This window comes from Serinus canaria (genome assembly GCF_022539315.1).
Source record: "Serinus canaria isolate serCan28SL12 chromosome 7 unlocalized genomic scaffold, serCan2020 HiC_scaffold_29, whole genome shotgun sequence".
Taxonomy (NCBI): domain Eukaryota; kingdom Metazoa; phylum Chordata; class Aves; order Passeriformes; family Fringillidae; genus Serinus; species Serinus canaria.
In genome coordinates, this window is record NW_026108147.1 from 4,806,905 (window position 1) to 4,833,494 (window position 26,590).

At 48.3% G+C, this 26,590-nt stretch overlaps 1 protein-coding gene across 6 annotated transcripts in view; it reads right to left on the bottom strand.

The window, feature by feature from the left end:
- The window catches only part of HDAC4 (histone deacetylase 4), a 175,481-nt gene that overhangs the window by 97,976 nt on the left and 50,915 nt on the right, over positions 1-26,590 (bottom strand). For 4 of the 6 annotated variants that reach the window (XM_018911876.3, XM_018911873.3, XM_018911874.3 and 1 more), the window contains exons 1-2: positions 11,881-11,973; positions 5,793-5,864 (exon numbers count right to left, since the gene is read on the bottom strand). In XM_018911876.3, the coding sequence (XP_018767421.1) occupies positions 5,793-5,864; positions 11,881-11,941 (133 nt within the window). In that variant the 5' untranslated portion in view covers positions 11,942-11,973. Of the gene's footprint in view, positions 1-5,792; positions 5,865-6,161; positions 6,239-11,880; positions 11,974-26,590 lie in introns of those variants that run through there. The other 2 variants (XM_018911878.3, XM_050987626.1) reach the window with 2 other exon arrangements.

Consider the following 26,590-nt stretch of genomic DNA (forward strand, 5'->3'; position numbering starts at 1 on the left):
GAATATACAACTTCCCTGGGCAACAAGGAAAGGTCTTTTTAATGAACCATCAGCAATTCCCCAGGGAAGTATCTGGAGACTGCTGCTGTATTTTAGGCATCGCTGTACAAAACATTCACCTGATATTCCCTCCACTGCCTGAAGAAAAAGCAGAGCCAAATATAGCCCTGAAAATCAATATACACTGGGGAAGAGCCTCCAGGATGGTGATAAACGCGTGTCATGCTAGAAGAGGAATTCCTAAAATCCTGGGAGCGCAGGTGGCTGCTCTTTCCCCTTCAGCAATAAACTACCCCAGTTAATTTTGGCAGAAAGCACCCTGGGGAGCTCTGCAGTGCAGGGCATAGCCATGAAAAGGGCAGGCAGCAAAAGCAAACCCAGCCCCTGGGAATAACGGGGCCGTCCATCCTCATCCTGCAGCCAGGGCCGGCACCGTCTGTGCAGGGAAGCTGATGGAGGAGAGGAACTGAGGACAGCTCCACTGCAGGCCCAGGACGAGCACTGCCTCCAAAAGGTGAAGGGACTGAGAATGAAATCAAAGCAGAACAAGAGAGATTTCACCCCAATTGCCTGAGGCTGCAAACCCTGGTAAAGCACCCAGGCTGCAAACACACAAAGCACACAAGACACGGCCTCCAGGATCCCCTCTGAGGCACGTGGAATTTTTTCCCCAAGGAAGGCCTCAATCCATGATCTATTTCCATGAAACATTTATCACTTTTCATTCACCACACAGTACTGTTATTTTTAGCAAAGCCAGAAGCAATGGGAACAAATTCCTGAATAACCATTCAAGGGAGCCCTTCCACGCCTGCTCCCATCCTGCCATCTCCTCCTTCCCCAAAGTTTCTTCACCAGTTCTGGCATTCAAAGGCTCTTCCCTTCATCACCTGCTTTTATAGAAATCCAAAGCACAAAACAACTTTTCCTGTGGTAGGGAATCGGTAAGAAGTCTTATTTTGGAAAATAACACTTGGTGAAGAGTCAGGGCTAAGGGAATCCAGTGAATTCCAGAGCTGATTTGTGTGAATTAATGAACTAAACAAGGTGAGGGCAGGAGAAAGAAAACCAGCAAGCTGGGGCTTGCAGCAGAGCAAACTTTCCTGCCTTTCATCCAGGAAACCAGTGCTGCATTCAAGAGCTTCACATTTAAGTGCTGCTTTCAGCTGTTAAAAGAGGAATAATCATTTATTATTCATGCCAGCTCTTCCAATTGATAACCATTTCCTCATGGGTAAGAAAGGAGACAGATAAATCATGACAGATAAATAATTTTTCTGAGACAAAAGACAACAAAGCAGAGATGAAGAGCTGTGGGCTCCTGTTCTTCCCAACCAACAGGGATCAGGATATTCACATTCTGGGCTCCAGCACCAGGTCAGTTCAGGACTCCCCTTCCCTGGAAGTGTCCAAGCCCACGCTGGACAGGGCTAGGAGCAACCTGGGATAGTGGAAGGTGTCCTTGCCCATGGGACAAGATGGGTTTTAAGGTCCTTTCCAACCCAAACAAGTCTGTGATTCTCTGATTCCCAGCTTGGCTAGAGGAATTAATTCCATGTGGAACAGGGATGCTGAAGCTGAGACAGAGGTGGCCAAAAAAACTCATCCCTCTTCCATACAGCCCTGCACATGCACTTTAGAGTGCTAAAGCAGAGTTAGAAGGTCATTAAATTATCCCATGAGCAATAGAACATGAGTTTGGGGACAGCATTAGTCCAGAAAAAAGGTTCTGAAGCTTGAACTTCCCTGCTCCTCTGCTCTAGATGTGGCAGCTCCCTCCTCTCTCCTGCATAAATAACCCCAAATTTACTGACTGCAAAGGGCTTCTAACAGCAGCACAAGAATTCAGCAAATCCTCTGTGGAAATGGGGGAGCTGGCTGAAGGGCTGCCAGGGCTCTCCCTGCTGGGGAATGGCTCTGGAGCTTTCCTCCAGCAGGTGAAACACTCCTTTGATTGTCACTGCACGGGCCATGGTTTGTCCATTTAGCTCAGGGCTGGAAATTAAAGACAAATATTAATAAATCATAAGTATTGCAGGAAATATAACCTTGGGCTGATTTCACCTCTCAAGGCTTTAAGCTGCAGTTTCTCTGCTACCTGGGAGTCAGGGAATGGTCTGGGTGGGAAAGGACACAAACCCATTCCCTGCCATGGGCAGAGACACCTTCCACTAGCCCAGGCTGCTCCAAGCCTGGCCTTGGACACTTCCAGGGGTGCAGGGGCAGCCACAGCTTCTCTGGGAATCTTATCTTATAGCAGAGCATCTAAATGGTGGCAAATCTGTCACACCAAGGCTGACCATAAGAGCTGCAGCTTTCCCATAACCTAACGAGAGGACAGGGTTGAATCTGCTCAGTGTACGTTATAACATCAAAATGATTTTCCCAGAACTTACTTTTGATGATAATTTGGGGGCTTTGGATGGGTTTCTCCCCCATCCTGGGCTTCATGTACATATCCATATTGTACATCAGGATACTTTTAAGACTAAAGGAAAGCCTTTCTAAGGGATAGCTACTACTGGGGCACGACAAAACCTCACATCATTCCCTCACAGACAGGGATTCATCTCTGACTGCAAAACCAAGGGACAATATTAGTCCAGAGGCTCGTGCAAACCATTTATTCCTACATACATCAACATTATTATTTTTGTGACTGACTGGGGAAGTTCAGAGTGGATAACTAGATCTAGCAGGGAGAAAAAGCAGTAGGGAGCTGAAATCTCCCACTTAATGCTCTGTGTTGGAAGGGACCTCATCCCTTTCCAGCTCCTTTCCAAGGGCAGGGACACCTTCCACTATCCCAGGTGGCTCCAAGCCCTGTCCAACCTGGCCTTGGACACTTCCAGGGATCCAGGGGCTGCCACAGCTTCCCTGGGAAATCTGTACCAGAGCATCACCAGGCTCTGACTATTAAAAAACATTTTTAAAAGCATTAAGGGAAGCAAGGTTGCTGAATAAAGTTAATTTATTCCTTTTCCTGCCCTGGGCCAGAGGTGCAGCGATCCCTGGGAGCCCAAGGCAGAGCAGGCAGAGCTCTCCAAGGATGCAGAGCAGAGACAGAGCTCTCCAAGGATGCAGAGCAGAACAGAGCTCTCCAAGGATGATTTTTGCACTCCAGAGCAGGGGGTGGCCTGGGGGGGCTTGGTCTCCTTGTACTTCTGCCAGCACCTCAGAAATTCAGATACACCAATTACAGGTGATATGTCTGTGAAAAGGGAAAATGTTTCCCTTCCTCCAATTAATCTTTCATTTATACAGAAAAGAAGACAGAAATAATGTACACTGCTGACGACTGAACTCAGTTCTATTCAAGCAAATTCACTCCTAAAAATTATTTCAGAAAATTGCTGGAAGTATTTCTGGTTTGGAGTTGAAATGCTCTGCATTTCAGGGAGGATTTTTAGAACTTTCTCACCATTTCACATCAGAGAAAAACAACTAACAAGGGTCAAACCTCTCCTTCACTTGGTTCGTGGTGAAGAGAAAAACATTTTGGTTTTCTACAAGCACACCGCAGTGATTTTATCTGAAACAGAAATGCAGCATAAAAGCTCATCGACCACTCAAGTTTGTTCAACCTTACCCTGACCAGGGCAAGAGAATGTTTTAAACAAAATATCCCAAGACACAATCAAGCAATTTTTTTTCCTTGTGCTGTTTTTAACACCATTATTTCAGTCATGCCTGAGCCTTGGAACACCACCCGACAATCCCACACACAACTTGTTTTTCCAGAGCAATGCTTGGTGTTACTTCTCTTTTCTTCTCTCAGAAAGATCTGCAGCAAACTCCTGAAGACAAGAATGATAAAATCCAGATATGGCAATCCCAGAATGGGTTCAGTGGGAAGGGTCATCCCATTCCACCCCCTGCCATGGGCAGGAACCTCCCAGCATCCCAGGCTGCTCCAAGCCCTGTCCAGCCTGGCCTTGGGCACTGCCAGGGATCCAGGGGCAGCCACAGCTGCTCTGGGAATTCCATCCCAGCCCCTCCCCGCCCTGCCAGGGAACAATTCCTAATTCCCAATATCCCATCCAGCCCTGCCCTCTGGCAGTGGGAGCCATTCCCAGTGTCCTGTCCCTCCATCCCTTGTCCCCAGTCCCTCTCCAGCTCTCCTGGAGCTCCTTCAGACCCTGGCAGGGCTCTGAGCTCTCCCTGGAGCCTTCTCCGCTCCAGGTGAGCACCCCCAGCTCTCCCAGCCCAAATTCCATTCCCACAGCTCAGTTACTGGGAGAACCATTTGACAAAGAGGCGCTGCCCATCTCTCATCCCACCCACTCCACACCAGCACAGCTCCCCAGGGATCTCTGCCTCATTGTTTTCCCAAAAGCACAGAGGTGAGTTATTAGAAATACTCAAAATGGAGTCCAAACAACAAGAACTCCCTAAATCCTGCTTGGCTCCATCAAACAGCCTCATTTCACCTGGGGAAAAGCAGCCAGAACAGACTCTACCATCAAACTCCCCAAGCCCTCAGCCAGCACCAGCCTTTGGCCTGAAATACCTCTAAAGGAAACATTAAACTTAACCAGCAAACAAAATCAACACCAAAATAAAGAGACAGAAGATTCAAACCCATCCCCTCCACAATCCTGGCCCAGGATCCACAGAGCCTCAAACCCCAGCCCGGCTCACGACTGAGGGGCACAGTAAAACCTGTAAGTTGACCTGTGCTAGCACAGTGACTTTGAAATGAGAATCCCTCTGAGGGTTAGGAAAACAGAACCTCCCTTACCTGACAGACACGTTTGGGAGCACAGAAGGGGAGAGGGATTGCTCAGAATCCAAAGCCGAACGCCCGTGCCTGGTAAACAACCATCTCTTCCTTTTTACCCCAATGCAACAACTCTACCTCCTTGAAGGTTTCCTTCTCCAAACAGGCATTCAAGTCCACAAAAATCTAGGTTAGGTTGCAGCAGCCCACTTTTTTTCTCCCCCTCCCAGTGTACCAAAGTTGTTTTGAATAAACTTCGTTTACATCTTTCCAACTGGCACTACCAGAAGTGCTCAGATCTTCTGCAGGATCTCATCCTTAATAGAAAAGGGCCTGAGGGCATTTTGGAAGGCAACAGAGAAGGGAAAGTTGGGGGTTTGGAAGATCTGAACTGCTCCCTGCAAGAGCAGATAATGTTTGTTATATCCTATCACCCCTGGTAAAAATATCTGCTTGTACCAGGGAGAGAGAAGGGGGAAACATAAAGCCAGCAGCAGATTGTTTCCCCCAGAATTCCATGTACTGGGAGCAGAACTTTGGTTTCCATCACTTGTAGAGCTGCAGCCCTGAGCTCTAAGAGCTCTCCCAGCTGGGCAAGGAGCAGCCAGGATGAGGAGCAGGAGGACAAGCCCCAGGAGAGGCAGTGGCAGGATCATTAGGAGAGGCAGAACAGCAAACAGCCCAGAGCCCAGCGTGACACACTTTGATCAGCCCGGCCTTGGCTCCCTGCTCCTTCTCCCTAATGAGAGCAGCAGCTCCAAAACCTCCTTCTGGGCTGGGAAGGGACTCCTCCAGATGCTGCTTTGTTCTCCTCTCCTTTCTAAGGCAAGCCAAGCATCTTCCACCAGGCTGGGCTCCCCTCAGCCCCCTGCAAAACTCCCAGGGCTGCTGTGCTCCATTCCCAAATCCCACTCTCCCAGCCTGGGAAAGCAGAGGTGTGCAAGTCCTAACAGACTCTGTTCCAGCACTCTGCATTTGCATTCTGCTCTCCTACTCACAAGACAGAGCTGCAGAGCCTTTTCCTGCACCCCCCAGAACAGGAATGAGGTTTAATAGGAGGTTTTTTCCTTACCAGAGCTGGGCATGTGGTTCACTCGAGGTGGATTCAACAGCTCCACTGGCTGGTCTCTGCCAGAAAGCCCATCTGGAAAGAGGAGGGAAAAAGAAAATAAAATCACATCAATGCTTTGGGTAGCTGAGCTATTTTTAGCCATTTCAAGCAGAAAAAAAAAAAAAAAAAAAAAACCAGCAACCAATTATCGATGCAGAGGAGAAACACAAGGAGCACAAATCAATGGAAATGAGAACATTCCCAGGACAGCTAAAGCAGAAAATAAAAGAGATTCTATCCCAAACTACACTCAGGGCTTCCTGGTCTTTAAGTCCACAACTGGTGCAGATCCCAGGCTGAGGAAATGGGCATGTCAGCCACAGACCTTACCAGAGAAAACTGGGACTCCTTCCTTGCAGGGGGAACTGAGCTAAGACAGACACACAGCCCCACGGAGCAAAGTTGAGGTATGGCTGGAATATGCCAGGGAGATGTTAAGGAAAACTGACAAATCACTGCAGGAGATTAAAATGCAGAGACATGCATAACAAGTCCCATTTTGCATAAGTTTAGATTTCAGAAAGGCATTAAAAACATACTTTGTAAATGAGATGCACAAATCCATCTTGCTGAAGCAGTTCCCTATTTAAAATATTTCCAAGATTGTATCTTGCATCCAGGTAGAGTTAAACAGAACAACCAGTGTTGGAGACTGCCACACCTGAGTTTCTAGTCACCCATTCCCCTCCCAGAAAAGCCAAAGCAAAAAATGCTAAATTATGTTTTCAGTGTAATTACGAACCCTGGGATACAGAAAATTTATCTCAAACCTATTTGTTCCACCTTTGCCAGTCTGTCTCACTTTTCCCTCCAACCCCTTTCTGTGCTACAGCTCTGATAGGATCAAGCCAAACCCTGTCTGGAGACATCAAAGAAGCCACCCCATCTCTCTCAGGCAAAGGACAGTGTTAGAAAAATGTTAATATTTGTTTTCTTCTCCCTGCTTCCTCTGTTTTTCTGGAGAGAAAGCACAGCTGGGGATCCTCCATGTCTTGCCTGGGGTTCACCTCTAGTGACCATACCCAGAGAGAAGGGGAAGAACAAAACATCACTATTTAAAATATAATGGAGCCATCAGACACTCCAGAGGCAGTGGAGAGCACTGGAACATTCCCAGTTTTCCTGGGGAGCAGAGCATTCTCAGCTTCTCTGCTGGGCAGTTTCAGATAAAGATGTTCCTTCATAGGAGGAGAACCCACGGACAAAACAGAGCCCTGTAGCAGCAGCCAGGTGCTCTGTGAAACAAATCCAGGTCAATTTGGGGCACTTTTAAGACTTGTTTAATTGTAAGAAATAAAGTACATTAATTTTTCCACTCATAAAAAAAACTCCCATACCCACAAACCAATGCTTTGCAATCTTTATTCCCAAATGAGGATCAGATTAATCACAGCAGAACCTTCAGGAACATCTTTTAAAGCACTGACACCTGAAACACTTGAAGCAAAACCAAGCTATCCAAGAGCAAGGTTCTGCCTTTGCTGTGCAAATAAAGCTCAATAAAATAAAATAAAGCAAAATAAAATAAAATAAAATACAAAAAAAAAAAAAGCTCTAAATCTCTGGAGTCCTCCCTCAGCACAAGGATGTGGAGCTGCTGGAGCACAGCAGAGAGGTCAAGCCATACAATCAGGGTTTGACTCTCCTCACAAGCCACAAACCCTGGTTTGAGTACTGAGACAGCCCAGGCAAGCTACAAAATATTCCCCAGCTCTCTGCTGGCCAAATTGGTCCTGAGCTACTAAACAGACCTGGCAAGGAAACATCCTCTGCAATTGGTTCTCTGTGAATCAGTCTGGTGATTTCCCCAAAACTCTGAGACAAAGTGCTCTGTCCACGGAGCCTGGAGGGAAGCAGACACCAGCCTGGCTGATTCATGGCTCGAGTCAGGGAACATTTTGTGTAGCTTCGTTTCCAGATGGGCATTTCTAGTCATTAATTAACAAGATGAAGCCATAATTCATTGATGGAAACTTGAACACTTGGGTTTTTATTTTAATCTGTTCCAAAGAATTGTTTAAGTTATTCAGAAAATATAGCCAGGGCAGGTTTGGAAGTAGCTGAGTTTGCAGGTTTTAAAGAAGCTGAAAATAGCAAAACAAAGGCAAAATATTTATAAATTCAGTCCAGAATAAACCAGAAACATGACAGATAAAAACCCTCAGAAAAAATGAAGCAGCAGAACCAGAGAATTGTTAAGATTGGAAAAGACCTCTGAGATCATCAAGTCCATCCAGGGCAAAACCAAACCAGATGAAGACAGGGAAATACAACTTCTCCACTTAAAAAAGACAAGAAATGAAGAGAAATGGAAGGATGAAACATTCAGTGAGGTTGTAAAGAAAACTACAAGCAGCTTGACTATAATTAACTCTGATGAGCTTAAAAAATGCAGGGCAGAACTGGGAACTAAGAGGTTATTTAAATAGTTTTCCATTTATTCAGATCTTTCAACCTGATGCAAATCACCCTGGCCTACCTGAATTCCTGGAGCAAAGCAATGAGCAACTAAAAATTATCTTTAAAGGACACCCAGAGTAGAGGAGAAGTTCTACAGAGGTGTAGAAGTAAAACTTTAGGAGAGACAGGGAGAAAAGCAGGAACAAGAGGTAGAGAAAATCAGCATTACTGACTCAGATTTGTCCCTTTGGAGCTTGAAATGCAGAATTAAAACTAAAAGAAAAAAAAGGATGGGAGATGCAGTGACAAAGGAGTGAAACCTCCCCACTGTGGTAATGATAAAAAAAGGTACAACTACAAATGGGAAACACCTGGCCAAGCAAGGGCAGGAGAAGCAAAAGCCAAAGGATTTCCCAAACCAAGCACTCTGCATTCAGTGAGCGTGCAGAGGATCCCAGTTCCCTCCTGGATGTGCCAACAGGGGCACATGCAAGGTCATCCCTCAGGGAGCCTTGGTGGCCACAGCTTTAGCTTCAACACCTGAAGATGAATTGTGGGCAACCAAGGAGAAACCTCAGAGAGAAGATTTTTTAAAATGAGACTGAGAGACTGCAGAACTTCATTTTGCCAGCATCAGCCTGTTCTCCATGGAGGGAAGACAACAGAGTGGCCCAGAGGTATTTCTCAGGATGAGCAGTTTTCTGCTAAGGCTGTGAGTTTGAGACCACTCGACCAACTTCTGTTTCCTTTGCTCATAAATATTCTGGACAGCACCTCACTGCACAACAGCAACCAGGGGCTTCTGAGCAGGCAGGGAATTTACTCAGAGGGTGGCACAGGGTGCCCAGAGAAGCTGTGGCTGCCCCTGGACCCCTGAAAGTGTCCAAGGCCAGGCTGGATGGGGCTTGGAGCCATCTGGGACAGTGGCAGGGGGTGGAATGGGATGAGCTTTGAGGTCCCAAATCATTCTGGGATTCTACAAGCCAGCACAAGCCTTTCCATCAGGCTGCTGACAGAGGCCCAGGCTGTAGCACACAGGAGCTCCTGGCTGGTCCTGGCAGTGCCCAGCAGCTCTGTGCTGTCTCTGTTACACGTGTCAGCCCACAGCAATTCCATGAATCTCTTCCAGGCACAGGAACGTGGGGTTTCTTTGCCCCCTGCTCTCAGTACCCACAGTACACCACGCTATAAAAAGCACCCTGCATTTTGTACCCGAGCTGGGCTGGGGGAAGGACGATGTGCAAACAGGATTTCTCTGCCTTACTTCCTGGCAGGATCTGGGGAGGGTCCGTGGGTGGCTCTGCTAGAGCGTTTGGCTGAATTTAAAAACCAGATCATGCACTGCCCTTGGAGCCCTGGGATACCAGGCAGCTAAAACAGGCTGGCTGAGGAATAAAATATCTCCACCCCTGACCGTTAAGCACAGGCCACTGGAACATCCTGACTTGCATATCAAGCGTGTGTGACAAGTTACAATATTAGTAATGAGAACAGTAATTATCATGGATGCGTTATTTATTTGTCTGCTCACTCGAAATTTACAGGGTGGGGGGGAAATATCTTTCAACATTTACAAGAAAGCAATTAGGACAGCAAATGGATTATTTCTCTTTAAACCTATGAGAAAATGCTCAGTGCATATTTCCTCTCTAATTTGTCTGCACTCAAGGATCTATTTTTGGAAGTCTCCCTAGACTGTATTGTAGCACCACATGTACTGTAATGGCATTTTAATTAGCCCAGAGAGCTGGAAGATGCACTCTGCATCCGAAAGAGAGGCAGCCTAACAAAATGAGAGCATCTTTCTCTTCCCTTCTCAGAGATTTACAGCAGCTCTCAGGCCGAAATACCAATTATGGCTTCAGCTGGAACCGACTGCGAGCGCTGTGAAAACCCAGCACCTCACCCAGCCCCTGGAACTCCCAAACAGCAAAGCCAGGCTTAAACTCTATTTACTCCTCCTTTAAAGGTGGATGGTGAAATAAAAAATGCTGCAGCCACACAGGGGCAGAATGGGGGACAGGAGGAGGGGAGGCAAGTGAAAAAGAGATGGATCTGAGTTATCAAAACACCCATTCAGATGGAAGTTAATCCAATCCTGTTCATATGGGGTAATTCTTTAATTATTAGGATTATTATTGAAGTGAGCCACCTTGCCTTGCCAGTGGGTGACATCATGCATCACCATGATGGTCTGGTGTAGACATATATATATATATATATATATATACACATATATATTTTTTTTTTTTTTTTAAATTTGCCTTCATTCTGACTCCTTGCTTTGGATGCAGTAGGAAGTAGGTCAGGCTGGTGGCTTCCTCAGTTCTGGAAGAGGCTGGCAAATGTGGAATAGCAAACCCCCCTCATGCCCTTGACAATCCTGATTGCTCCAGAGACATTCCAGAGTCCAGATATCAGTGAGGGGGTTCCACCAAAGCCAGGAGCCCACCCCAGCACCTAGCACCTCACCAGAGAGAACCAGAATGGGGTTTCAAGCTTTCTTTTCCATTAGAATCCATACAGACACCTCACAAAAATCTGAAGATACCCAGGCACAACATTTACAAGACCTTGGTACTGCTCTCTTAGCCTTGACCTTGCAAAGATAAATCCAGCAGGTCACAGTTTGGTTAACATCAACGTAAAAGCATAAAAGGAAAAATAAAAAAGTTCAAGGCCAGGCTGGATGGAGCTCTGAGCAACCTGATCCAGCGAGTGGCACCCTGGCTGTGGCAGAGGCTTGGAACTGCATGGTCTTGAAGGTCCCTTCCAACCCAAACCCTCTTGGGGCTCTAATGCTCAGCAGCTGTTAACACAAAAAGCAACATTTAATTTATTACTAGGAAGTTATCCTAGAAGCCAAAATACCTAAGAAGTGTTTAAACAGGAAGCTGTGGTCCTCAAGGCGTTGACAGACTGATATCCAAATGACAAGACACCACTTCTCAAATGCTAAACCCTGGAAGCATTGTGTTCCACTTCCTATGCCATTATTTTCCGTAATTCTTTGCAGTGGGAGGATAAAGCAACTCCTCCTAAACATGACAATCTTCAGCCTCCTCAGCAGACTCCGATGACTTCATCCGCACAAAACTGAGGAGATGTGTCACTTTGGAAATCCAGGGGAATAAAATAATACTTGACATGCAAATGCAAGTGAGCAGAGGCTCGGAGTAACCCACCCGCTCCATCAAAGAGGTTAAGGCTCCCTGGCATCATTACAGCAAGAAAGAGAAGCTGCCCATTCCAGGAGATTTGCTTCTCTTCCCGGGCAAGGAAAGCCAGAACCCCCCCAGCCAGCCTTCCCACTGCTCCCCAACAAAGAATGCAGGGAAGGAAAAATAAAACACCTTAAAGGAAGAGAATGTACGCAACATTTTTTATGCCTATTTTTTCTTTCAAGTGAAAAAACCCCACGTATTTCATGCGGGTTTTCATTCCATTTCACCGTAGCTGGTTTCGAAATCAACTCATTTGGTCCATAGGAAGTAACTATGGAAAGCCAGGTAAAAGTAGGGCTAAGCTCAAGCACACCCCTAAAGGTAACAACATCAGATCACCTGTGGCCCCTTGGGCACCGAGGATGGCTCAGAAGGGAAGGGAACCCAGGGCCCGCCCCTGCTCCCACCCAGCAGCGCACACGCACCTGGCACATCGCGTCCCGCAGCGCTGCGGGCGCTCCCGGGGCAGCGCAGCGTCCTGACCATGCCCGAGGGGCAGAGCCGCACTGCAGCCCTGCCTGCCCTGCTCCAGCCCTGCCGGCTCCGCTGGGCCGGCCCCAGCTCGTTCGGGCAGCAAAGGCTGAGCTCTGGTTTCCCCGGGCAGGCACCGCCCCCGGTGCCATTGCCAGGCGTGGGGCTGTGTCCCAGAGCCGGCTCTATTTCAGGCTCTCCCCTGTGCACGGTGACAGGAGGCCTCTGCTGGTGGCCACCAACACCTCCCCCTGCCCAGTGCAGAGCGACCCCCAACACACAGCTCAGGGCTCCCCGAGGCACTGCGAGGCTCCACTCCGAGGATCTGCAGGACCCACAGTGTCCTGATGTCACATGAGCCCCAGGCGAGGCGCTGCCTGCAGGACCGGCCCCCTTATCCCAGCCTTATCCCATAGAGAGCCACCAGGATCACACCTGGCAGCAGGAAAAACATCCCTGTCTACCTGTTCCTGACATAACTTCCTCCTCACAAGGGCTGGAGCCCCACTGCTCTGAAGCCAGGCTGGCAGAGCTGAGGAAGAGAAGGCTCCAGGGAGAGCTCAGAGCCCCTTGCAGGGCCTAAAGGGGCTCCAGGAGAGCTGGAGAGGGCCTGGGGACAAGGGATGAAGGGACAGGACACTGGGAATGGCTCCCACTGCCAGAGGGCAGGGCTGGATGGGATATTGGGAATTAGGAATTGTTCCCTGTGAGGGTGGGCAGGCCCTGGCACAGGGTGCCCAGAGCAGCTGTGGCTGCCCCTGGATCCCTGGCAGTGCCCAAGGCCAGGCTGGACACTGGGGCTTGGAGCAGCCTGGGACAGTGGGAGGTGTCCCTGCCCGTGGCAGGGGGTGGGATGGGATGAGCTTTGAGGTCCCTTCCCACCCACACCACTCTGGGATTCTGATTCCATAACACCTGCCGTTATATGCCAGCTTAGTCTGTATACATCATCTTCATGTCAATTATGTACAGATTTCTAAAATTTGGACTTCTGATATTTTTAAATCCAAGATTAAAAAAAACAGACTCCCATTTCAAAGCATCTAAAAGTAGATTCCACTTTCACAGACTTGGTGGAACAGCAATTTTCCCACTTGCAACGAAGGAGCCCAGACTCCGCTGTTCATGACTATAAATATATTCATAGATATTTTCCCTGGCACAAAGCACTTCAATTTTAAAGGCAAGAGATTCATCAACTCTTCTGGAGAGCTTCATCCTTTTGCTGCTTTGATTCTGTCAGTGAGCACACGCTCCTGGCAGGAGTGGAGGAGGGCACAATCTGCCACCATCTGCAGGGTGCAATCCATCTGAAAAGGTGACTGTCCTCAAGAAATTAACATAGTCCAAGCATTTAACTTCACTCTGGAATATTATGTTCAACCAACAGGCTCTTTCCAGAGCCATTCTGCAAAATCTTCCTGTTCCCTGTGTGGTGCTGGGATCTTTTGGTTTTAAGTTGTAATGCAGCCTTTTAACAAAAGTGGATAAAATTTTCCATCCGTCTTTGGAGGCGAACAGGATAAAGGCAGGATTCCACCCTCCCAGTTAAATGTTTCTCCAGGAGATCAGCTTTATCAAAGTGAGGTGTTTAATCTGCTGAGACAGGTCCTGTGAACTTCAGCACAGTAAAAAAAGCCAACTCCCCAGGACTCCCTCAGCATGCAGCAGGAGAGGTGCTGCTGGCACCCAGCCACTCCCCAATCACCCACTATTCAGCACACACGGATCCCCATTGGAGAGCCACAAATCCACAGCCAGAATGCCCCTTTGATCCAAATGTTCCAGCAGGTTTTTCAAAACTGATTGCTGATACAAGAATGAAACAAGGGAAGGGGGGCTGGGAAAAACACCTTGAAATTATCTGCAATTGTCAGCAGTGGGAGAGAGGCAAAGCACATTTTCAAGGCAGGAGAGAAGGTTCAGTAGCCTGCTTAATTTTCCCTTCTCTCTGGATGAATAAACTGTCAGGAAGAAATCCAGCTGAAAGATAGCCTGGCTCTTCCACAGCTTCAAACGAGGCTCCAGCTCCTGCCCACACGCTCACAGGACATGATGTTCAAGCTAATGAGATGCCATGGGAAGAAAAGGCTTCCCTCCTTCCAGAAGGGAACAAACTGTATATGATGGGAAGCAAAGAGCATGGATTGCCTTTCAGCCCCATGCTCGGCTCGCAGGCGAGCTAAATAAGGCTGTTCCACACAAGTGATGATTCTGGGGAGGCTTGGGATGGATTTCAGGGAAAGGTTCTTCCCCCAGAGAGTGCTGGCACTGCCCAGGCTCCCCAGGGAATGGGCACAGCCTTGAGGCTGCCAGAGTTCTGGGAGTGTTTGAACACCAGTCCCAGGGATGCCCAGGCTGGGATTGTTGGTGTCTGTGGGGTTGGATTTGTGATCCCTGTGGGTCCCTTCCAGCTCTGGAGATTCTGTGATTCCATGAACTATTTCAAATGCAGGCTGCATCCAGAAGTTCTGATCCTTTCCAGTGCAGAAAAGGGACATGAGGACACTTATTCAAAAACCCACCACACTCATGCTAATCCAGGAAAAATTCCTGGATGCAGCAGAGACTGCAGGGAGAACTGAGGCAAAGGAAACTGAGGCTTGGAGCCCTCCCTGGACCCTGCTGGCAACGGGAACCATGCAGGATCTCAGGACTGAGCAGATGCCTTCTGGCCTTGGGAGCTGCCTGAGCACATGGCAGAATTGGAAAGAGCAGAGGGAAAAAGAGGGGGGATTTTTCATTGAGGAAAATAAATATGGAAACATGGAAACAGGATGGTCAGCAAACAGATCAGGCCTTGGGTTTGATGGAGCAGTGGCTGTCAGGCTCCAAAGGCTTTCAGCCCCAACCTTTCCCAGTGCTCCATCACCCTTTCTGCTACATCCACCATCTTTCAGGATGGAAAACTCATCTTCACATACAATATCACATCCAAGCCTGTAACAGCATAACATCTGTGGCTCATCAGGGAAAAATCCTTTTGGTCCAACGTTTTAAGGATCTCAGACCAGCTGACCGTGTCACCATCATATTTTCTGAAAAATCCTCTTTGCCCAGGATTCTTCTCCTGGGAAGCTGAGAGGCCTCAGAGAAAAAGGAAAACAACATTATCTCTTTTGCTTCTCCTGTGTTTTGCTGCTTTGGAATGGAGTTTGGAGATTGTTTATCCAACAGGTGGTTGTTTGATTGGTTTCATGTGAATTGTTTTAACATAATGACCAATCCCAGTCAAGCTGTGTCAGACTCTGGAGAGAGTCATGAGATTCATTGTCATTCTTTGTAGCCTTCTGTAAGTATCCTTTCTTTATTCTTTAATATAGTTGTAGTATAGTATTCTTTAATATCATATCATATCATAAAATAATAAATTAGTCTTCTAAGAACATAGAGTCAAATTCATTCCTTCCTACCATGGGGGACCCCAGAAAATACCACCTGACTGTGCTTACAAGCAGCCTGAACTGCAAGTCACCCCACACCTGCTAGAGACAGTAATGAGATGTTTCAGTGCCACTCTCACTCTCAAAAAGAGAGGAGGACAAGTTTTCTCCTTGCTTTGCTCAGATTTCAAGCAGGTGCACATAAAAATTGAGTAAGTTTGTGCACAAAGTTTGGTCCAAAAACTACTGGCACCCAGAAATCAAAATCCTGTCCCAACATGTTAATTCAGGGTGCTCAAAACAAAACTGGAGATAGTGTTTGGTCAAAATCAAAATCATCAGTTCAACAATCCTGGAAGTACACAAACAGCAATTAAACTGATCATGCAGCTAAAACCAGTCATGTCCAGAGCGACCATAATCCAAACTTCACCACCGGATCTTCACCCTCAAAAGAAACAAACTCTCAGCAGTTCCAAGCACCAAGGGTGACTTTCAACTAAAGATAAGAACATGGAGTCATTCATCAAAAGGACTGTTTTACTGTAAAATACACAAACTAAATATTTCTGTGGGAATTACTGCCCTTAAACTGGAGCCTTGAAGAGGCTGGACACTTTCTACAGAGAACTCTGGATGGAGACCACCAAATCCTAAGCCAGAGGACAGCTCCCAGCACCCACCCTCAGCCCCTCCTTTGACTCATCCTGATGATAGAAAGCAGCAGAAAGCTCCAACAGAGGAAAATCTCACCAGTGCCACCAGAAAGGCACAATCCCCAACTCCCTCGCACTCAAAAATTCCCTTTATTCTGGTTCTATGGCACATAAGGGGTTCACAGCAGCTGAAATGCTCCTGCAATGCATAATGGGTTTTCCTTGCCACAATGGATCATTATTCCATGGCGATCTAATCTAGTAATAGTAGATAATACCAGTAATATGGATTTGCTTTAGTAAAAGCATTTTAAATTGCATTAAACACAGTAACACGAGAACGGCACATTTTGAAAATGGGTATTTCTAATTCCTGGTGTGTAGAGGAGCAAATCCTGCTTCCAAGCCAAGGAGAAGCAAGTCTGTCTTAACACAAGGCCATCCCAAAATCATGGAATTGCAGAAAAGGTTGGAAAGACCCTCCAAGATCATTGAGTCCAACCATCAACTCAGTACCACTGCTAAACCTTGTCCCCGAGTGCGGCCTCAACACTGGACCTAATGTTCATAATAACGTGCAAAGAGGAGAAAACAAACTAAAAAGCATTTTAATGAGTATTGCTGTCTGTTCCTTTAGGGCACAGAACTTTTACCCCCAAGGTGCAGCCTTCACAGGGGGCTGAACAGCACCAAACCACTGCATGGGCTGCACTTCATAAGTGGGTCACTCCAGGTCTGTCTGGAGACAGCCTTTACAGGGAATCAGAAATCTCAGGAGCTGCAACACCCAGGGGACCTCTGAGTCCCTGAGGATCCCTCTGAGTGAACAATCAGCATGATGAAATACTTTTTGTGTGTTACAAAAGGAAACAGATGTTCTAAAAAGTACTCAGCAGAGGTCTCCAGATGTAATTGTGACTAGGTGGCTTGGGCTGGGAGGGACATGAAAGCTCATCCAATTCCAACCTCTCTGCCATGGGCAGGGACACCTTCCACTAGCCCAGCTTGCTCCAGTTCATTTGAACTAATTTCTGTGTCATTATGTTGGGTTTTGCTTCATCATTGCAAGTAGAGAAGTGTAAATTAAGATACTTGGGTTTATAACTTCAGTTACTCCTGAAGGCACCATTTACTCAGAAATAGTCAGGCAAAAAAGGGATGATTTTGGGTTTTGTTTTCAGGGCTTTTATTCTTAATCTGGAGTTATTTCTCTCCCATTTCTTGCCTTAAAGACATGCCTTCCATAGCCCTCTGTGTGCCCCAACCAAAATTCAGCTGGCACCTCCCAGAAATCCATCAGAATTCTTTTAGAGCTTCTGTTGCCAAGCGGTCCCTGCCTATCATGGGAGGGGAAAAACATTGAAAATATGATCAGCAAATAGGGAAGGAGGCTCCACATAATAAACCCAAATGTGCTGGACCTGGAGAAAAGGAGGCTCAGTTTTCTCATTCCGTAAAACCATTGCACATTGTGAGACTGGACATATTATCCTACCGGGATGTTGTTTAAAATAAGAAACCACAGTGACTACAAATTTGCTAAATAGCAAACACCTCCATTAGTTTTGGCTGCATTCCTCCAGTATTTTACACCAACAGCTACTTCTGGGTTGCCTTCCTCCAGCCACTGATGAAAGAATCCATCCCCTGCCTTTTGCTGGCCGGAGGCACTGCCGTGCTGACATTCCCATCAAGCCAGCAGGGCCAATCAATGGTCTCCCCCAAAAAAATCAATCCTGGCCCACATTTCAATGCGCCCCCCCCACCCCCCAACACCCAGCCAGCAGGAATCGTTCATCCTTTGTGCACCACGAGCAAAGGAGCAGCTGAAAACACTTGACATTTGTCAATGCAGATAAGATTCCCTCAGCTCTGGGTACGGGTGTTCACTCCTGGGATTGGAAATGCATCAAGGCAGAGCTGGTCCCAGCATTGTTGCAGCTCTGCACAAGGACTCTCCAATCCAAAGCCTTTCAAAGAGCCAGAGAATATCCTGAAAGGAACCCACAAGGACCATGGAATCCAACCCCTAGCCCTGCACAGACACCCAACAATCTCACCCTGTGCTTCCCTGAGAGGGTTGTTCAAATGCTCCCAGAGCTCTGGCAGCATTGGGGCTGTGCCCATTCCCTGGGGAGCCTGGGCAGTGCCCAGCACCCTCTGGGGGAAGAACCTTTTCGTGATATCCAGCCTCACCCTGTGGTTTGATCCTCTCTGCTGCATGTTAAGAAGCCACTGAGTGACACAAATGAATCCTCACTGCTTTCCCTCAAACTCCTCCTCGATACCCAAGGCATGTCCTTGGACAGGTTTTTTTGAACATCTTGTTCTCAAGCCACAGTTTAAAATTCACTGTACCCCTGCATCGCTGTCATCCTCAACTCCTGTCTCCAGCATACATGAGGTTTGACCTTTTCAGATTTACATTTACAGCATTCACAATCCTTGTGAGCTTTGCTACAGACGGGGAAAAAAACTGAGTTGAGAGGAATTTCTGGAATGGTGACTGGGCTGCTGATGTTTCCTAAGGCAAAACACACACTGCTTCTATTCCAGCTTCCTAATACACTGGTAAACAAGAGAAAATTGATTGACAAAGGAACCCTAACTAGCTGGAATCTTCTGAAAGATGGAAAACAGACTTCCAGGGCTGCCCACACAAGTGAAGAAGCTTCAGCAGTCACTGTTCAAGGGTAGCACAAACAATGCTCCAAATGAAGAATGCAGCAGGAAAAAAAATGCAGCCCAGCAGCTGGATTTCCAACTGAAGGAAGGAAAGTCAGGCACTTCCAAAAGTGTTCCATCATATATCCAGCCTCATGCTTCTCCCTTTCCTTTGTGCTGCAGACACTGTGCTTGTTTTCCTGGTATCCTTGATTTATGTGGATCCCTTCCACCCAGCTGTCTCAGCACCACACAGAGCCTCAGTGTATTCCCAGGCTGTGGGAACCCCAGCCTGGAGCAGATCTTCCTCTGCCATCCAGCCCCCAGAGGGAGGCAGGCACGTTTTTCCTAACACATCCACCACTTGCAACACAGGCACAAACCCCAAAGCTCTGGATTTTAACAAGGCATGGAGGGACACAGGGAATGGCTTCCACTGCCAGAGGGCAGGGATGGATGGGATATTGTGAAGGAATTGTTCCCTGAGAGAGTGGGGAGGGGCTGGCACAGGGTGCCCAGAGCAGCTGCGGCTGCGCCTTGGATCCCTGCAAGTGTCCACGGCCAGGTTGGACATTGGGGCTTGGAGCAACCTGGGACAGTGGAAGATGGTGGACCTGGATGAGTTTTAAGGTCCCTCCCAACCAAAACCATTCCATGATTCTGTGATTTGCCAGCACTCCCATCCTATGAGAGCAGAAACAGGCTCTTGGATAAGGATGACCAGCTCTGGATAACAATGATCCTCCTCAGACATTTGTATTCCTTGGCTCATGAAGGTACCACAAGCTTTGGCTTCCTCTGCCCTACATGCCCTTCAGTGCTACAGAACACCAGTTCACCCAAATTCCCCCTTCTGATGTGTCTCATTTTTAACATGGAAAATAATGGGCACAAAGAGGAAAGGCTGAGTTCAAGGAATGGCAACATTTCCCAAGCCACTTTTCCAGACCTCCTACCCCAGACCTGCCACCCTGCCAGTCACTGGTCTCCTACCAAATCATGGAATCATTAAAGCTGGAAAAAACCTCTAAGACCAAGCCCAACCATTCCCCTAACACTGCCAACTCCACCACTAAACCACATCCCCAAGTGCCACATGCACAGTCTGGAATAACTTGGCCTCAAAACAAATTCATCTGCCATTTATAATGAATGAGTGAGATCCAAAATATTTTCTATCTAATCACCTTTTGATATTTCCAGCACAAGACACCAATGTGCTTGTACAACACTGTTACAGATCAGAAGCATCTGCCTCTGCTTTTAGCAATTTTATTTCCTAGAATACTCCTGCTATGCACACTCCATCTGTCTTGTCCACCATCAATAAAATCCATTGATCAGTGTCAGCCACCAAAACCCAGCAGAAAGGTAAAAAGAGGATAAGAAATTGAGAGCTGACTGCAAAGGAGGCAGCTCCCAGGGCAGAGGATGTGGAATTACGGTGAGAAGGGAGATGGGCAGCACAAACTTCAGGAAAGGTGAAAAAAAAGTAAGAAAATAAGACACAGCTGGTTAAAACAACACCTTCCTAGTCCAGCTGGGGGGTAAGAGCTGCATTTCAGCTTTGCTTGGGAAGCTCTGCCTGTGAAAGGGAGACTTCACAGTACCCATAGGCTTTGAGCAAAGCAGCCAAAGAAGTGAGAGCCATCAGCAGAGCTTTGTCCCACCAGAGGGGGGAATCACCCAGGGACCAGCTGCCCTTGCTCTCCCCTGTCCTTCCAAAAACCAGGCAGTAGAATAGGCCCCGGGGTTTCTCCAGCAGTTTGGGACGTGTTGTGCACACAGTTCTCTCAGTCCGAGTGCCATGTCCTGAAAAAACACAGCAGGAAGCAGAAGCAGCACCTTGAAGTCTTGAAAGGATGGCTGATTTTTTCATCCCAAGAAATTAAAAACTGTAGTGTGCCAAGAAGAGAACAAACTATCAACAGGCTGCCTGGTTATTGTACTGCTTCTTAAATTGTGATTACCACCACAAATTCCATCATCTGGGGCTAAGTGGAGCTCCAAAGAGATGTGTGGGATTAGAGATTAGTTCAGACAGTTTGAATTATTCCCTCCACGCTTGGAAGGAGATGTAGAAGAGAGGGGGAGTTTGGGGGGGCTGTTTTGAGTTCCTTTGGTGTCCTTCAGCCTGGTCTCTCCTTGATTCACTTCATTTCTACTCAAACAAACCCTGGCTGTTCATGTGTAGGATGGGCTTTGCAGGACATGGAGCTGTGACTGCACAAGCAGCTCCATGGCCACAAGTGCTGGGGACACCAGCCCTGCACTGTGCCTCAGCTAATGGGGGAAGGGCAGAGCAAAAAAGGCACCAGGACTGGGGCACAGAAATGGGGGTTTGCAGAACAGGCCCCACACCATGCCCCCAATTGCCACATCCACACACCTTCTCACTTCCAGGCATGGTGACTCTATCACTGCCCTGGGAAACCTGGTGCAATGCCTGAGAACACTTTCAGGGAGGAAATTTCTCGTAATATCCAATATCCTAAACCTCCCCTGGCCCAGCCTGAGGCCGTTCCCTCTCCTCCTGTCCGTGTTCCCTGGGAGCACAGCCCAACCCCTCCGGCTGTGCCCTCCTGGCAGGAGTTGTGCAGAGCCACAAGGTCCCCCCTGAGCCTCCTTCTCTCCAGACTGAGCCCCTTCCCAGCTCCCTCAGCCCCTCCTGGGGCTCCATTCCCTTCCCAGCTCTGTTCCCTGCCCTGGACACGCTCCAGCTCCTCAGTGTCCTTCTTGTCACGAGGGGTTCAGAAGTGACCCCAGGATTCCAGTGTGGCTCCCAGAGAGGGGGAGCTGAGCCAGCCCCCACCTGAGGCAGCACCTTAGGCCAGGTTCCCTAAACACACATCAAAAACAATGAACAAAACCACCTGAGAAAAAGCTGGTTTTACTTTGTGGACACCATTAGAAACACAAGCTGGTGGGTTTTATTCTGCACACACAAAATCATCATCTCCCCTCAGAAGTAGATGCTCCGTATAAAAACCACCACAAAGGACTTTGAACCTGCAGTTTGGAAACACACAGATCCAAGGGGCTCTTGTTTATCCACAGTTTAGGGATCTTCCCTCTTAAGGAGACACAGCACCAGCGTGGAGCTGGTGTTCCCCCCTGCCACGGGCAGGGACACCTTCCACTATCCCAGGCTGCTCCAAGCCCCATCCAACCTGGTCTTGGACACTTCCAGGGATCCAGGGGCAGCCACAGCTGCTCTGGGCACCCTGTGCCAGGGCCTCACCACCCTCACAGGGAAGGACTTCTCCCCAAATCTCAAGAAAACCTGCCCTCCTTCAGCTTAAGGCCAGTCCCTCTCCTTCCATCACTCCATGGCTTTGTGAAAAGTCCCTCTCCAGCTTTCTTGTCAGAAGCCTTCCTTTCCCCATCTTGCTCCTGCATCTCATTTCTGCCTCTGCAGTAACTTTTTGATTGAAGCAAAACAACTATGCCTGCAGACCAGCAAAAGGATTAATTAAAACAAAATAATAATAAACAACCCCTTCCACATAATCTAATACAATCTAATACAAATTAAAACCCGTATTTTGAAGTACCAGGAACAAGTCAGTCAAAGCTGACTTTATATTTCCAAAGCATAGAGAGGCTTTGCATAGATTCTCAGAAATAAACCATTTTCATTTCAAGTCAAAATCCCAGCTGGAAATTCTAGTCATACATACTTTGTCCAGAGTTCAAGGAGCATTTGGGAAACACCCTCAGGCACAGGGTGGGATTGTTGGGGTGTCCTGTGCAGGGCCAGGAGCTGGACTGGATGATCATTGTGGGTCCCTCCAACTCAGGATATCCTGAGATTTTATCATTCCATTTTTCACCAGTTTTTGTCTGTCTAATCCCTGGGAAGAGCAAGGAGCCAGGCTCCAGCCTGCCCACCAAGAGCACTCCAGCAGCTCTGCTGCCAACAGGTAAAAGGCTTCTTGAAGCATCTGCAGTTCTCAAATGAAAGGGAACATCACTCACTAAACCAGCATAAAACAGAAGGTCCTGGCCTATGGATTCAGTTTTAATATTGACAGGTTGGAGCTCACAAGAAGCACTTAGAAGAGTGAAAGAATAATGAAAAACCCAACACGAAGACTTTTTGCTGTGAAGAGCTTAAAAAAGTTGAGGAGCAAATCAAGGACCCAGAAAATGGTGGAAAACAGCAGAAACGTCCCCAGAAAACTTCCAAGTGTAGTCCTAAGTTTGACAATGACAGCATCCCAGAGTATTTAACAATTTCCACTTAAGTCAAGCTAATAGAAAGACTGAACTTTAATTTCCACTGAAATACTGCCAAAAGCTTTCCTTTAGCTGAGGATGGAAAAAGCACTCTCCCTCCTGCCTTTTCAGCTTGTTCAGGATACACAGCAAGGAAAGGAGATTTTCACAGGGGCACAGAGCGACAGGACAAGGGGGAAGGAACAGCCTTAAGCTGGAGGGCAGGGCTGGGTGGGATATTGGGCAGGAATTGTTCCCTGGCAGGGTGGGCAGGCCCTGGCACAGGTGCCCAGAGCAGCTGTGGCTGCCCCTGGATCCCTGGCAGTGCCCAAGGCCAGGCTGAACACTGGGGCTGGGAGCAGCCTGGGACAGTGGGAGGTGTCCCTGCCTTTTTGTGCAGGCTGCCCTCTCCCTCACTCCTGAGCCCTAACTGCAGCCATCCCCAATTCCAACTGCAGCTGTTCATAAATCAAAGGCCAGCAGGGGCTCCACAACAATCCAGTCCTGCAGCTGTAACTGCTGAGCTACCTGCTGGGCAGGGGAGCAGCAGCAGCAGTCTGGGCAGGTGCCCAGCTCTCCTCAGGCCCTGGGCTGTGTCCCTGAGCCTCGGGTAGCCTGGAAAGCAGCATTACATGGCCAAGGATCCATGAAAACACTGGGGCATTAAGCAGCCACTTGTCCTGCATGACAAGGTGGGTCAGAAGATGCTAGAAATCCACTGAGGTGCTTCATAAAGCAGCTGGAACTTGTTAAAAACCTACAAAGCCAAGCAGAACTTCTGCCCTAGGGATCCACCTGACCCCAGAGGGCTTTCCTGTCCTGTCTCCCACCTCAGCCAGGCTGAGGAAGGGCAGTTCTCTGAGGGCCTCCTAAACACCTCTGACACACCTTTCAACAGGGACAAGGATCAGTACAAAATTCCAAACAGAGAAAAGATCTATTTGATGGAACCATAAAATCAACAAAAGCCCTCTGTGATCATCAAATCCAACTGTCCCCTCAGCACTGCCAAGACCACCATTAAATCATGTTCCCAGGTGCCACATCCACTTGTCTTTTAAATCCCTCCAGGCATGGGGACTCTACCACTGCCCTGTGGACAGCCTGTGCCAGGGACTGCCTCCAAGGAGTAAAACCAGCTGGGAACAAGATCCCTAAGTGTGGAGAATGAGGGAGGCAGGCCTGTGAGTGCTCATTTCCATGGGGAAACTCTGAGGTTGTCCAAAACCTGCCAAAATTAACGATCAGAGAGTCCAGAGCAGGAAAAGATGGGTGGAGGGGAAAAACCCTACATGCTCTCTAGTGTTTTATCAACATTTATTGATTTATTTTAAAAGCTGGGTGGAACATGGGGAATTAATAGACCACCATATGCCCATGTGCTGCATCTGCTACAGCGATTTATTCTTATAGTTCTTTTATTACCTTCTCTGGGAACTGAATGAGAGAAGGATCAGCATCCTGACACTTGGAAATTAGCTCGTTTTCACAACTGTCAGCAGGAAAGCAAGAATTAATCCTCTAATTTCAGCCTGAAAAATAGTGAGAGCAGGCCCAATGAAGAAAATAAAAATAAAAATTGTTTCTGTGTTTGTAAGAGGTGGGGGGAAAAAAAGTGCTTGGAAGAGCAGTGGCCTTATTATGCTGGCAAGGCTACAGCCCATGAGATCAATGTTTTGATGAGCACAAGGACTTGTGCCAGAGGAGGACGGGAAGCAGGAGAAGAGACTTCAATGGGCTGAAAGCACAGAGAGAGGAAGAGGCAGGGAAATGGTTTGGGAATGAACTGGGTCAGGGGTGCATTTAGGGCAAGGGAGAGCAGGGAGGACAGGGACATGGGAGCAGGGCAGGACCTCAGCTACCAGCCCTAAAGGCTGGGAGGAAAGAGGAGAGAAGGCAATGTGGTCACACTCACCTACAGGTGAAAGAGGATACTTAGAAATGGAAAAGAAAGGAGAAGGATTTCCAGTGGACTTTGCACACCACAAGAGAAGCACCATCTGCCCAAGGCAGCCCTCAGCAGGCAGGCTCAAAGGGAACCCAGAAAACCTCAGCCAGCTCCCAGGAACAGCTCTGTATCCAGCTTGGAGACCTCTCTAAGGTACCAGAGATTTGAAGCAAAGAGCAGATAAGACTCTCATGGGGTTTGGCTGTTTTTGGGTTTTTAGCACCTCTCCAAAAGCCTTCCTGCACAGCAGCAACAGCATCAAGTCGTGTCCCACCCCAGGGCTGAGTTTGCCAACGGGATTTATTTTGGGGCTTGCAATCCCCCTGGAGCTGGGAGCTGCATTTCAGCGCTGCCTCTGCCTAGCTCGTGATCCCATGGCAGTCAAAGTTTCTAGGTCACAAAGAGGATTCTGTAACAATTTTATTGAGTTGGAAGACACCCCGCAGGGATCATCCAGTCCAGCGCCTGACCCTGCACAGGATAACCCCAAGAATCCCACTCTGTGCCTGAGAGCAGCATCCAAACACTCCTGGAGAAATTTTAATTTGACTGAAATTCTTATTAAGAAAAAACAAGAAACTGAAACCTACAAGCAATGAAATGCAAAGAAAAACCTGCATCCCCTTCGCAGAAAAACACTCATCACAGCAACCTTGGGCAGAAGCCCGGTGCTTCTACAGTGTAACCTCTCGAAGAGAAGATGCATTCCAAGATGAATTTATACACCCAGCATTCAGCCAGAAGGGAAGGAACAGCAAATCTCCACCTCTCCCTTAAAGCAGGGGCTCTGTCCCCGGAGCTGAGCCCGGGCTGCCGGAGAGGAGCCGCTGGAAGCAGCTCTGCCCCGGCCTGGTGTTCCAGGCTGCGAACAAAGGCGCCCTTAAATGTGGTTTGATTGACGCAAATCAGGAGCCGAGCGGGTGATTCATCGCTGTCAGAGCACAAAACCAGCACGGACCGAACTGACCGATGGCTCCGACCCTCAGAGCACAAAACCAGCACGGACCGAACTGACCGACGGCTCCGACCCTCAGAGCACAAAACCAGCACGGACCGAACTGACCGACGGCTCCGACCCTCAGAGCACAAAACCAGCACGGACCGAACTGACCGACGGCTCCGACCCTCAGAGCACAAGACCAGCACGGACCGAACTGACCGACGGCTCCGACCCTCAGAGCACAAAACCAGCACGGACCGAACTGACCGATGGCTCCGACCCTCAGAGCACAAAACCAGCACGGACCGAACTGACCGATGGCTCCGACCCTCAGAGCACAAGACCAGCACGATCCGAACTGACCGACGGCTCCGACCCTCAGAGCACAAAACCAGCACGGGCCGAACTGACCGATGGCTCCGACCCTCAGAGCACAAAACCAGGACGGGCCGAACTGACCGATGGCTCCGACCCTCAGCGCTGCGGGGCCGCGCTCAAGCCGGGCCCCTCAGGGAAGGGAGGGGTCATTCCCCCTCTTCCCCCCTCCCACCAAAGACATTCAGGATTCTCCCAGGTTGTAATAAATCTTGGGACACAAATGTGCAGTTAGCAGCTCGCTGTACTCCCCCACAGCTCGGCAGACAAGATTAGTGTGTCAAATACAGTAAAATACAAATAATCCCGGCGGGGTTGAGGGATAACCCATGGCCATACCCCACCCCGCTCCCGCAGTGTGACCGACGGGCTCTGACCTTTCCGCGGCCAACCCCAGCCTACTCCCTCTCTCTTCACTCTCCCTCCTCTTTTCCTATCCCCTGAGCTTCTCAAGAGCAGGGCCAGGCTGGTTTGGGACTG